The following is a 13876-nucleotide window of genomic DNA, read 5'->3' as shown; positions in this document are numbered from 1 at the left end:
CTTTGCATCCAATCTGTCCTTCTAGAAGTCCAAGATCTGAAATATCTATCGATTTTGGCGCCAAAAGTTTCAGTGCCGAACTGGCTTTGTCCCTTGAAGCGGAAGGTTTTGGCTCCTAAGGGGATTTTTTGTTTTGGGACAGAGGATTTCAGCTCTGAACCAGATTTTTCTTTCAGAGCAGAATGATTTGTCTCGGTTTGATTCAGAGCCGGAAGGCTTGACTACTTGTTTCAGTGGCGGGGTGTTAGAAACGTCCTCTGTGCCGATCAAGGCTCGAAGACAGGTGGTCGCAGTCTTCTTTGCAAATGGAGTCCGTTGCATCGGCAGAGGGGTGGCTAGATGCAGCTAGGCCCGAAGGCCACCCACAAGGTTTTTGACCGAAGATGAGACTTTCGGATCGAACGGATATGCAGAAAGAGGGAAACACGTACGATATCGTCGAGGGTAGAGTGGATTGTGCACCCAGGGGTACCCGAAGAATGGTTTCAAACCGGAGCACAGCAATACATGTCCGAACGAGATGGCGGAGAGAAAACAACAATCTACCAATGGAGTCGATGCCCATGTGCACTATCACCAAAAGGAGGATCACCTTACCTCGTGACTAGGAAAGACCTCTTCGAAGAAAAACAACTTGCAAACATCCGGACCCCTCACTTGATGGCAGGAGTATGTAAAGCATGTGCATCTACAGCACACATGCCTTGAACATAACTGTTTCAAGCGGCCATTTGACATGTAAAAATAATGTGGCCAGGGTCCAGGAAAGGTACAGTTGTGGGACTAGACTATTCGCAAGCCAAATTGGCACTTAATCTACCCTGACCCCTCAACGAACTAGATATCAAATTAGGCTAAATCACCAGGTGCTGAAGAATGCCTTAGACCGGGTTATTAGCTCACAGTTTAGGAAGAAACATGCACCACAAATTTGGGTTTAATCACCCCCTAGTGTTTTAAGTTGACCTACGTCACATAAAATGAGAACCCTAAAATGACAACTTTATTCCTATTTCAGTCCCTTTAGAACTCCATATTGTTACATTTATACTGAAATTGACCCAGCTGCTTCATTCTGAGAGCAGCAAAGCTGTCAAGGAGTCAAGCCATATTGCAAAAACAGCTTAATATAGGTGAAGAACAGGAGCAAGGATGAAGTATGCCACAACAGGATGGGAAATGGCTCAGTGTTCTTTTAAATGAGGGGTATATGTTTTCTCATTACTTTGGACACACATGTACTCTATCAATAGAAACTATACTGGCAGTTCTCATTTTGGTCTAGAGAACTCTCTTTTTAAAGAATCTATCATTGGTAGTAGAACTTTGAACTCTCCAGCTACTCACATGCTTAAGATATTATTTCATAAACATTCAGTTGTGGAGAGGGGGCGGGACCTCAACTCGTTTACGAGAGACCAATGTAAGGCTTGACACACAAAAGGCTAAGACAATAGTTCACTAGCATTGAATCTAGAACATGTAACAATAAATTACCAGCAGCCAACAGACTACATTGTTTTTCCTTTGGAGAAATCAGCATAGAAACTTTAATACGTCCAAAGTTACATTTTCTGTAGAAAAACAAAAATAAAATTAAAAAAATATATCAAACCTTGGTGGTACAAGGAAGCCGTGACCAATGAGTAGAGAAGCTACTGGGGAAGGGGTTTGAGTTGTGTTGTAGAAGAGGAAAGCAGAAGCGGATGAGGTGGAAGAAGTTGAGAGCAAAAGAAAACATGAATTACAAAAGGATTGTTGGATGCCCTGTAATCACAAATCACAGACTGAATAGGGCATGTGATGTGAGAAATATACTTAAGCATTCATCTCACTAGTTAATGGGGAGATACAGAAAGGAGTGGGCAAAGATATTATCAGCACTCTGGACAGCAGTTGGACAAAGCAAGTATGGAGCTCAAACCCTAGCCATGAGGTCCATTTACCAGCCATGGAGATTACAGATTAGCTTCGGGTTTGTGGGCCCTGAAAGCTAGGCATATATTTGCTTGCTGAGAAAGGAGATTCTCTGGAAACAGATAGGGCAATCTAAAGTTGGAGGAGGGCAGAAGAAATATTACACGATTAGGCCATACACACATTCAGTTTCTAAGTAATCAAGCAGAGGTTTTTTACAGCCCGCTCACCAGCCCTCAGCAGTTAAACAGTCTTCACAGATGCAAACATCTCTCCTGTGTTGAAACACTGAGGGCGAGATAATGTTCCCTCCACGGAGTTCAAGCTCGGTCCCAAAAGCTTCAATCCAGAATCGCTGCTCATCCGCACCACTTCTAGCAACTCATGCAGATCTGCTGGGGGTCTCATTTCTGCAGGTTCATAGAAAGAAGAGCAAGTAGACTTCCACTCATATCTGCCATAGGAAGGAAAGAGGTGTGAAGATAGCATTCAGAAGCGTCCATGGCGCGGTCCCGGAGAACGAGATCGTCTGCGGATCCTATCGTTGGGGCGGTGCCGGTCCTGGGGACGAGGTCCCCCTCCTCCCCCTCCCCCTCCCCCTCCCTTAGGAGGGGAACGAGGCTCAGAACGCCCCCTGCAAAATAAGAAAAGACCACTTAAATCAAGAAGCTAGAAGGGGCAAGAAATTTGAAGTACAGGAATTTATGGAAAGAGGACATCGGGCTCTTTTTGCATTAGGGTCTACTGCAATTTCCACACACAGTTGTAACACCTCTACGAGTCTCCTTCAAATCAGTCCCCATGCTCTGTCATGTACTTTGATGAAGCAAGTTATCAAGAGTCAATGTCGTGCAACTTTATTTACAACATTGCAGGAATAGGAAATCTACAGTCTGTGTACAGTCACCTACTGGCTACTAGTATACTTTGTACCGGCCAAGGGTGCTACTTTTTGAGGTATCTCAGTAACAAAAGCCTGAGCACCCTCTATCATAGGGCATGACTTACCCCTCAGCGTGTCATCCAGGTAAATCATTATTGTGCTTAAACACTGGAAGACAATTTCATTAATTACCTACAATCTATCACAGAACATTATATCCCCTATAAAACATGGACATCTTAGGCATCAATCAATGCTCCTGGTATAGCACACTGACTTCTGTTTTTCCAAATCTCAAAAAAGGCTTTGGGCCAGGGGCGGGCGCCTAAATGTAAGCAATTCTTGAATTCAACAAAGGCAATAAAAAAAGACTAGCATTCAGAACCTCTCCCTCCTGGAGGGAAACCAGAAGCAAAAGACTGGGCTTGTGTACTGAAAAAATGGGACAACGTCGCCATGCACGATGCAGGCCAATCAATGAAACAAACAGCATCACTGTTTGAAAAAGGAGTGATGGCTTAACGAGACATACAATCACATGGATACCTGCAGCTGTCTAACAAATTATAACGTTTCTAGGTGAGTATTCGGTTTCATATGGCTCAGTACAGAACTAAAACCTTATAAGCATCCAGGAAACATGGAGATTTTTCTGTTAAATAAATGTGGCTGTATACTACTAAAATGAATTGTTTTCACACAACCCAAAATAAACAGGAATAAACGCTGATAAAAAGTAACATAACATTGATCTACTTAAGACTCAAACGTACGGTCTAACTGTATTATTTATATAACGCTCCATACCTCTAACGAGCTATGAAGTGACCCAGTTTGTACCATGTTCCTCAGCACCCTTCGTAGTGTATACTTGAAAGAAGAATGTATAGTATAGCCTACATCTGGTGTGAGATGTGCAAGGATTGAAATGACGTGGTGGAAGCACACAGCACCTAATATCAGAGCACATGATGTTGAGCAGAGAGCGGAAGCATAGATGCCTTCGCACCTGCAGGTATATACCAGGTTCAGGGTGGACAGAGTCAATATAGAACCTGTTGTGGAAGTTTATGAATGTGTAATCCACTCAACAGCACAGAAAAAAAACCTCTTAAAAGCTTCAACAGAGTAGTATATGAAGCCAACCCAAGACTGGCCACCCACTAAGGCACTGTTAAAACTATCAAAAGTGTTCTAAAGAGACAAATTAGGAGCAAAGGTCATCCATAAACCTTGGAGTGCTAATAGTCAATATTGAAAATGCTACGAAATCCCACTGCATTTCCTGGAGCAAACCCAATGTTTACTAATAATGACTCCCTCATGTCAAAGAATCCCTCAAGCACCTTCGTGCCATGACTCAGAGCGAGTTACCATGACTTTCAGGATAGGTCTACTACATAAGTGACGTACGGTGGTGGGTACACTGAGCCACTTGTACATTACATTTCAGTACACAAAATAAATGGGCTTGGCTCCAAGAACTTGCCTCCTACGACGAGCATGGCCGTACAGCTGGCGACGAAGATTACTGGATATGGGCTTCAGGTGCATAAAATTACAAAACCCTCCACGGGTGCACTCTCTGCAATAGGAGACAGACGTTAGAAGACAAAAATTTGCATTACGAACGCTAGAGGCACTGAATGCAACAAGCAAAATGTAGGTAGGATATAAATCAATCAGAAGGCAGCCAGAAGCAGAGAGCAGTTGAAGGAAGCTGGCTCTGTATATACTATACCAAAGTGAAGTATAGTGTGCACAGAGTCCAGTGGAACCCAAAAGGTAGGCAGAGGTAAATTAGATTGCACCTCACTCTGTTTGTGGTAGTGTGGTCGAGCAGTAAGGCTTTATCAGAGGGCCGTGTTAAGCATTTGATGTACAATATTCTTTAGTTATTTTATTTCCTAGAACCAAGCAAGCCTGGCACAGGTAAGTGATAAATACTTTGCAGAAAATATACAGTAGTAATACAGTTTGGATTGTAATTGTATATGCACTTTGTTTTGAATTACAATATTGTTATTGAGAAATGCAATGCTTTGTAAATACAGTACGTATACTTTGAATAGGATGTTTAGTTAAATTATAGGTACGTTATTTTTTAGATTACTTTTCTTACACAGTGCAGTATGTCTGGATACTGCACTGGGACATTTCCTGTAAACAGATAGAGAGTAACTTATTATCTAACTTGACCTCTGCCTACCTTTGGGGATCCACTGCAGATTGTGCACACTATACCTTACTTTGGTATAGTATATACAGAGCCGGCTTCCTACACATAGTCGAAAGCACTGTACAAAATGGTGAAAAAGACATCTGCAAAGTTTTGACACAGTACCAAAGTTTGTCAAAAGTCCTTGGTATTCATGGAAATTCTTTATAGGGAATTTAGGAGCCTGCCCCATGAATTTTACCATGGTATTCAAATGTGCATATGCTTGCAATGTTCAAGGAACATGCCTAAAGGATATTGTCTGAAACCCCACAACTTAATAGCACACAAAGCAAAGACTTTTATTTTGGAGTGAACACCAGTTTTGCCAGTCGTGTTGACAGTCTGAAGTCAAATTCCAACTGAGGCAGGCTCCTGCCAAGCACAGCGTGTGTGCTAAAGGTGCAAGGAAGTTTAGTCACTTGAGCTAAGGCAGGCTGCCAGGAGAAGACATTAGGAAAGGTTCACCCGGCCTGCCGTATAATAGCGGTAGACTTGGCATGAGAAAGAAACATGAGCTAGTGAAATCTCACTGTGTAGAAACGATAAGCCTATGGCACTTGTACACGGTCTGCATGCCAGACAAAACAAAATTACGTTTCCCTGTACTAAATGGGTGGATCTGACCACTTTCTGTGGACAATTGTCAACCTTCTACACAGTTTCTATCGCAGTCAACAGAATAAAACAAAGAACATTAAAGTGGGAAATGTCTTAACTAAATCATTGGTGGAAGTTTAGTATCCATGATGTATGTCTCATATCGCTGGTTAATGCGGAATGTTACATCGTCCCTCGGACAACTCTCCGGACTACAACTATACAGTCCTGTATGTACTTTTGTGCATGGGAAAAGAAAAGTTTGCTACTGTGCCCAAATGCAGGCAAAAGTGACTTCCCATGGGGGGGGGGGTGACTGGACTAAATAGGTCAAAGGTCATTTGGCACCCAGTGGCACATAATCAACTATACCTGTTCCTGAGAGCTGGGTTTTCTTCGCAAAGCAAACCTTTTGTTAGTGCTATTCTTAGAAGAAAAAAAACTCATACTTTTCTGCATAGTACATAACAGCAACCCCCCCATCTACATTTTGTTGGTTCTCGGGTTCCTATAAGGAAATTAACAATGTATACCTAGGGCAACACATATGGAGCAAAAGGACGCAATTTTGGCACGATTACCTTTTCCCGGAAAAAAAGTTTTGAAAGCACTACAGGACGGAGCTTACGAATTAAGAAGTGAATCTGTCTTTCAAAAGAGTCACGGTTTTTAGCAAGCGTCTGAAAGTTCTGTTATTTGTTACCGCAATAAGGTTTTTGATATTGCGTTCCACATCTTCACCGAGCAGAGAGAAGGAAGAACCACCTCCGTCTATATGTGCAAACTTTTGGCATGGTTAGACAATTGGCTGTGGCAGAATGTGGAGGGTGTAAAGTAGAATGTATTTTTATCCTGTTCATTAAAAATAGTGCAGCTATTACATAGAGTGCAATATGTACAATGCAAAGGGAAGCCAGTAACGGTAAGCAAGAGTTGGTCAGGCAATCCAATCTAGAAGCTCCTGTAACCAGGAGTGCTGCTGCAGTTTAACAAACCTAAATTCTTTGAAGAGACAAATTGATCCTAAATTTAAGAAAAAGGCATAATCAATTAGTGTGTTTCTCAAGATCGGCAGACTACCTTGCCCTATTTATTTAAAACGAATTTTCCTCACCAGCTGCACAAAAAAACAGGCAGGTTCAGTGAGCATATTTGGTCAACCAAAGATAATTCAATGTGACACCTAAACATTTGACCATTATGACTAAAGAGGAGAGAACCGCCGTGTAAATAGGGCATTAGGTCTCTGTACAGAGATTATGTAAACTCTTGAATACCAGTACCTATTTTTTTCAGCACTACGTTTAAGTCTGTTAGGTCCCACCTCATACATTTGTAGAATTGTTGGCTTGAGGCCAATTCACCACCCAGCTTTACTAGTAGTTATGTCATCCACTTACAAATTAACCTTGAGTGTCCAACTAGCTTGGCTGGGGGACAAATTATGTGTTAAATAGCGAGGAGACCGTGATGAGCCCAGTGGGACAACATACTGTTAGAGACATTTCTGGGGCCCAGTAAGGAAGCATGCTGGTCGCGCAAGAGTGATTGGTCAGAAAATATTTAAACCACACTAGGTCAGTGTCTAATACCCACTACTCTCAGACGCGTGTCTAGGTCAGCCATATAACTTGATTTAGCGGCTGCAGTTGATTCCAGTGTATTGATAACATCTTGAACGAATTTACATGAAAATATTTAGAGGGCCTTGGTATACTTGCCCCATTTCATACTGCCGGCAACAGGATTCCCTGAAGTCAGTGACAGGCGATAGCTCTGCATGGATGGCCTGGCCGTTGAACCAGCGGTTGTTAAGTTCAGCCAGTGCTCGCTCTGCATCCTCCTCTCGCCGGAACTGAGGATAAAAACAACATTTGAGCACATAGACGAACAATCCTTTTCTGAAGCAGCTTACCAGCACGTCCGTTTATGTGTATGACTTTCAAAATATTAGTGAGAGCTTCTTTCAAAGTGACAGATAGAATTCTCCAAATAAGTCGCTCTCAAGCGGGGACAGTCTGAGAAACAACTCCTGGCACTGCAGCAGTGTGGCAACCACAGAAGGAATGAACAGCCACCGAGTGGCACTCCTTTTACACCAGTTAATACTTACACTTTCCTTTTCACTTACCACACTAAGTAGATCTGGTCCAATATTTATGGAAGTAGAGGTCTCCAATGTGAAGTTAAAAGCCAGAATTTCACAAGGAGAGGGGGTCTGGTTCTTAAGTCCTGAAAAACCCTGTAGAACTCACAAGCAGTTACAGGCATCCATCCACCTGGGGCGTTTCAGATATATCTGACAACACACATCGTATCACTCGATTTCGATTTGGTGAAAAGAGACCTTTTATTAGGCTCGTTGGCACCATATAGCTTATGGACTTCTATTCGAAGAAAGAAACAATTAAAATGTTTTACTATGAAAACAACTAAGAAGCAAATATGGAGATAATGAATCAAATGTTCTGTTTAGATCGCATTAGTTTATATTTGATGGAGTAAAGTGCATGAAGAAACTACTGGTCTAAGAGGAGCTGCTCAAGGTTTTCTTCTATTTATACAGTCTGCATGGGTTTGTTGTGCCCAGTAGCCATGTTTCAATTGACCACACTTTTTTGTCAACCACTTTATTCAACAAGTTTCAAAACCCACACACTTTCCTGTAAGACTTTTCATTGCTGGAATGCACCACTTCAGATATGGTTTGATATCCTAATGCTAACGTGCAGTTATGAAGCAGATTAAAAAAAAAAAGAAAGGGATTTTAACACATGGATGGCTAACATTGAAAATAAACTCATGTATTTGGTGGGAAGTGGTGGCCTAAACTAAATTCCAAAGGGATCCGTCTAATTGGCCAGGCACAACGTGAATCAATTTAGCACTGTGCAGCTTCTTGTACCAAACACTTTCCCCCCCACAATCGACACAGCAGAACACATCAGGCAGGATACCACATGTACTTCCTTCACAAAATAAATGCTTAATTTTCTAAAGCGGACTTTATAAATGGGCCTCTCTCACCTGTTGTCTTCCCCTCATCTCAAACTCCATACCACGTTCATTGGAGAATGTCATGCACACTGCTGTTTGACTTCTTACACTGCCCCCTTCTAAAGCTGCCTTTGTTTTTAGATCTGCTTTACCATCTGCAAAGCAAAGGAGCTGACAAATCTAATCTATCACAGAAAAAGAATGGAGCAGTCAATCCTACCAACAAATTCTATAGGAGAATCTCATTCACACTACTACTATGTAGTTGGTTAACGTTTATTTGGGAAGATCCATTCCATAAAACTTACATCCAACAAAAACAGTCCAATATACACACTACCATTGTAGGAGGCTAGCTTAGTATATGGCGTACATTTTTTTAAGTGAAGCACCTTGCACCAATTCAGACAACCCTTATGGGGACTTTAGTGGTCTTAAGACAACCTTAGAAAGCTCTCAATGTGGTAGCTATAGAAAGCATCCTTCAGGCTTATCCAGAAGGATCTAATCATATGGTGCAGGTTACACGGAAAAAAAAAACCAATGTATATAAAAATGTTGTCTATTTATTACACAACACTCACTAACACATTGGTATATCTTCTACGTAGAGACATCACACCAATACTTCAATTGCAAATAGGTAAGTAAGCACAATACACAGTGGTCTCCTGGGGGCGACCTAACCATATACTAAAACAGTGGAATGCGAACTGCGACTGAAGTTGGGACTAGGACCATGAGACTCAAAAGAGCTGGGGACCCAAGGAACCACCCGGCGCCTTGGAGAAAAGAACCAGAGGTGCACCTACATCCCCGAACGCTCCAACTTACCTGCCTAGCTGAGGGTTCCTCCCGGAAGCCTTCGTGGACCGACCTTGCAGCCAAAATCCAAAACCAGTGCACTTTGTGTGTTAACTTGAAACCTCCTTTGCCCTAAGCTTAAGTACAGGAGCTTTGCCCCGACAACCTTGTGGCCTGCTCGTGAGCAGCCACCAACCTGAGGCCCCCTTATCCCCCACTGGGCCTCTGCACCCGGCCGCACTAGTGCCGCTGAGGGTGCTTTGAGAGTGCATCCTCGACCCTGGGGGCACCCTGGTTCTAACTCCAGAAACCCAACTCCCACAACCACGTACCTCCTTTTAAACCGATAACTTGATTTGCTCCCATAGGATTGCATTGACTGCTTGTCTTTGAAAATTCTTCTAAGTGTGGAGTTGGTTTGTATGAAAACTTGAAAAACTGCATATGTTCAAAAGTGAATTACTTACCCTTTGCCTAGTAAGTGTCTAAGTTTGATATCTAAATGATGAAGTTCGGGGGTGCACAGCAAAGGTAAGTGGAGGTTTAAGAAACCAATTGTTGAATTTAAGGGTGCTCACGAAGGGAGGTGTTTATCCGTCTAAACACCGAATAATAATGCTCAGGTTGTGTATGCAGAAACTGCAGGTACATCCCCTTCAGAATGGCACACCAGACGAGGTCACAGGAGTGATTCAATGTTCAATTATTTTATTTTCATTTTCATAAGATTCGTTTTCAATCTTTTAGATATCCTTAACTGATATTAACAGCATATCAGAAAACAGCGTCAGTAGGTGAATTTTAAAGAACTCATTCCCCAATGCATTTCGGGCGGTGAAGCCCTTGATCACGGAGAGCTGCGGAGGAAGATGAACAGGGCGGGAATCAGTGGGAGGTCAAAGACAATCGAGAGGGGGAATAAATTACCAGTGCTAAATGTGCGGGGGTTAAAGAATATTGCTACAAAAAGTGCTCGGTATTATTTTGACGGTATGGGACAAGTGATACTAAACGTTACCGCAAGTGTTCAACAAATTAGACTATTGGCAGCAAATGGCAGTAAGACACAGTGTAAAAAACTTACTTCAGGTTAACGCGTAGCGCACGAGAAGCGCTGTCGATCGGCTCACAGGTCTGTTTGTTTGTGCGCCGGCATGCGCGATTAGTAAGTGAACCACTCAGTAAAAAGCGGCATAGGACTCATGCATTGGGTGCCTAAGGTGCAGGAATCTGTATGGGCGCCATGTTGGAATGGTTTAAAAAGTGTAGGTGGGTTATGTGGAAAGGTGACGGGAGAAGGGGTGAACTAAAAATGAAAGATGAAATATAATGAAATGAAATGAAAGGGTAATGGAAACAAGGGTACATGGAAACAGTTATGTACAATAGACGTGATAAACTCGGGTGCATAGAAACAGTTATGTACAATGAACGTGGCAAGCACATTACAGATGCATTACAGGTAACAGCTAAATTCAAGCCGATCATTGAGCCCATGGGGCTTCAGGGTCTGTAAAAGATAAATCCATTCTAGTTCTCTTTGTAACAACAATTTGTTGTTGTCAATCCCTTCCTTCTTTTGGATGACTTCCAAAACAATAAACTTCAACTGGGCAATGGTATGGCGTGCTTCAGTAAAGTGCATGGCTATGCTAGATTTTTCCATTTTCAATCGTATGTTGGACTTATGTTCGCTGAGACGAGTTTTTATTTTACGCTCTGTTTTGCCAACATATAATTTGCCACACGGGCATTTCAAGGCGTAGATCAAGTTGGTGGTGTCACAAGTGGCATCAACTGGGAGTTTGATGTTATGTCCTTTCATAGGATGTTGTATCCTGTTGCCTCTGATGACATTATTACAATGATTACAATTTAAGCAGGGTTGTGTACCACGATGATGTTTGGATGTTTCAGTCGGCCTGGTAAGTATCTCTTTGAGGTTTCTGCTTCTTGTGTGGGCAAATATTGGAGATTTTTCAAATATGCCCTGAAAGTCAGGTTCATTTTGCAAGATAGGCCAGTGTTTACGTATGATTTTTTTGTATGATGCACTTGCCGTGGAGTACTTAGATTGAATATGCTACTTACCAGTATGCATCTGTTCTTGGCATGTAGGGCTGCTAACATTCATATCTTAGCATTAGATCGCTGCCTAGTGTTGGGCTCGGATGATTGCACATTGTTGTCCTGGAAGAGTCTTCGAAGTATCCTGAGATAGGTGGCTCCTCCCCTGGACTACAGTGCGCATGGGCATCGGCTCCATCCCCAGATTGTTTTTCGCCATTGTGGCAGGAGATGGAGTGAAAGTGTAAAGGATGTCCATGCTAATGAATAAATACAATAGTATATCTGCAGCTGCGACAGGCACCGGGGAGGAGGGCGGGCGATATGAATGTTAGCAGCCCTACATGCCAAGAACAGATGCATACTGGTAAGTAGCATATTCAGTTCGAGGCATGTGGGCTGCTAAATTCATATCTTAGCATAGAATACATAGCAGTCCCTCCATCAGCGGCGGTTGCCCGTGCCAGCTGCAGAAACCTGAAAAAGTGTCTTGAGAACAGCCTGTCCTACAGCTGCTTGCTGCTTGGAATGCACATCAACACAGTAGTGTTTTGTGAAGGTATGTGGTGTGACCCACGTGGCTGCTCTGCAAATATCCTCTAAAGGAATGTTCCCTAGGAAAGCCATGGATGCCCCCAGTTTGCGTGTGGAGTGCGCTCTGGGGGGTATTGTTAAAGTGCGCTTGGCTTTCTGATAACATATCTGGATGCACTTAACAATCCACCTGGCTATCCCTGCTTTAGAAATTGGGTTGCCTTTGTGTTGTGGTGCGAAGGCAACAAAGAGTTGTTTTGTCTTTCTAAAGGGTTGTGTTCTGTCTATGTAGTACATCAACGCCCTCCGTACATCTAAGGTATGAAGCATTCTTTCCGCCACCGTTTGCGGGTTTTGAAAGAATGCTGGTAAGTCGATAGTCTGGTTAAGATGAAACTGTGACACCACCTTAGGAAGGAATTTAGGGTTAGTGCGTAGCACTACCCTATTTGGGTGAATTTGAATGAACGGCTCTTGTATGGTGAGCGCTTGCAGCTCACTGACACGCCTCAGAGACGTAATAGCTATCAGAAAGGCCACTTTCCACGTAAGGAATTGGAGCTCACACGAGTGCAGTGGCTCAAATGGTGGCCCCATCAGTCTGGTGAGAACGACGTTGAGGTTCCACACCGGAGCTGGTGGTGTTCTTGGGGGAATGACTCTCTTCAGACCTTCAAGGAAGGCTTTAATGGCGGGCACTCTGAAGACAGAGAGGTGCTGCCTGTTCTGAAGATAAGCCGCTATGGCTGAGAGATGTATCCTAATGGAAGTGTACGCCAGATTGCACTTGTAGAGATGTAACAGATAGCAGATGATGTTGGGAATAGATGCATCTAGTGGGTTGATGTCATTGGACGTACAGTAGATGACAAAACGCTTCCACTTAGCAGCATAGCATGCTCTAGTAGTTGGTTTCCTCGCCTCCTTGATGATACTCATGCATTCTGGAGGTAGGTTAAGGTATCCAAACTCTAGGACTTCAGGAGCCAGATCGCCAGGTTGAGCTGTCGTGGATCTGGATGCTGAATGTCTCCATGGTTCTGCGTCAAAAGACTGGGCGTGAGGCGCAGTCTTTGATGCGGCACCACTGAGAGTTCGAGGAACGTGGTGTACCAAGCTTGTCGTGCCCACGTTGGAGCAACCAGGACGAGAGTCATGGAGTGCTGCCTTAGCTTTCTTGCGACCAGCGGTATTAGAGGGGCTGGCGGAAAAGCGTATGCAAATTTGCCTGACCAGTTCATCCATATCGCATTCCCCTGCGACTGTGGGTGAGGGAACCTGGCGGCAAAGAGTCGGCATTTTGCGTTCTCCTTTGTTGCGAACAGGTCTATCTCCGGATGACCCCACTGCTGGAAGAACGGGTGGAGAACAGAAGGGTGTATCTCCCACTCGTGCATCTGATGGCTGTATCTGCTGAGCAGATCCGCCATCTGATTGTCCTTGCCCGGGAGGTGTTCTGCCATGAGGAAAATGTTCCTCTGAATGGCCCACTTCCACATGCTCTGAGCCAGATGAGACAGCTGTGGCGAGTGGGTGCCCCCCTGTTTCTGAATGTAGTACATCGCGGTCATGTTGTCCGTCCGGACTAGCACGACCTTGTTGCTCAGATGTACAATGAAGGACTTGAGCGCCATGAAGATTGCCATCAGTTCCAGATAGTTGATGTGCATCTTCTGTTGCTGCGTCGTCCATAGTCCCTGCACTGTGTAAGTGAGCACATGAGCTCCCCATCCCTGGAGAGACGCGTCCGTTGTCAGGATAATCTGCGGCACAGGCTCCTGGAACAGTCGGCCCTTGCAAAGGTTGTGTGGAGTCCACCAATGCAGAGAGTCGTATGCCCGACTGGTAACCAACAC

The 13876-nt window shown here is 43.6% G+C and overlaps 1 protein-coding gene across 1 annotated transcript in view; it reads right to left on the bottom strand.

The window, feature by feature from the left end:
• Positions 1 to 1519: 1519 nt before the first annotated feature.
• Positions 1520 to 13876, bottom strand: part of U2AF1L4 (U2 small nuclear RNA auxiliary factor 1 like 4) — a 50121-nt gene continuing 37764 nt past the window's right edge. The window contains exons 6-8 of the mRNA XM_078655410.1: positions 7340 to 7473; positions 4290 to 4385; positions 1520 to 2551 (exon numbers count right to left, since the gene is read on the bottom strand). Of these exons, the coding sequence (XP_078511536.1) occupies positions 2407 to 2551; positions 4290 to 4385; positions 7340 to 7473 (375 nt within the window). The 3' untranslated portion in view covers positions 1520 to 2406. The remainder of the gene's footprint in view (positions 2552 to 4289; positions 4386 to 7339; positions 7474 to 13876) is intronic.

Source organism: Lissotriton helveticus, chromosome 7 (assembly GCF_964261635.1).
Source record: "Lissotriton helveticus chromosome 7, aLisHel1.1, whole genome shotgun sequence".
NCBI lineage: Eukaryota > Metazoa > Chordata > Amphibia > Caudata > Salamandridae > Lissotriton > Lissotriton helveticus.
Note: the sequence above shows the minus strand (reverse complement) of the source record. Positions and strands in the feature narration are given on the sequence as shown.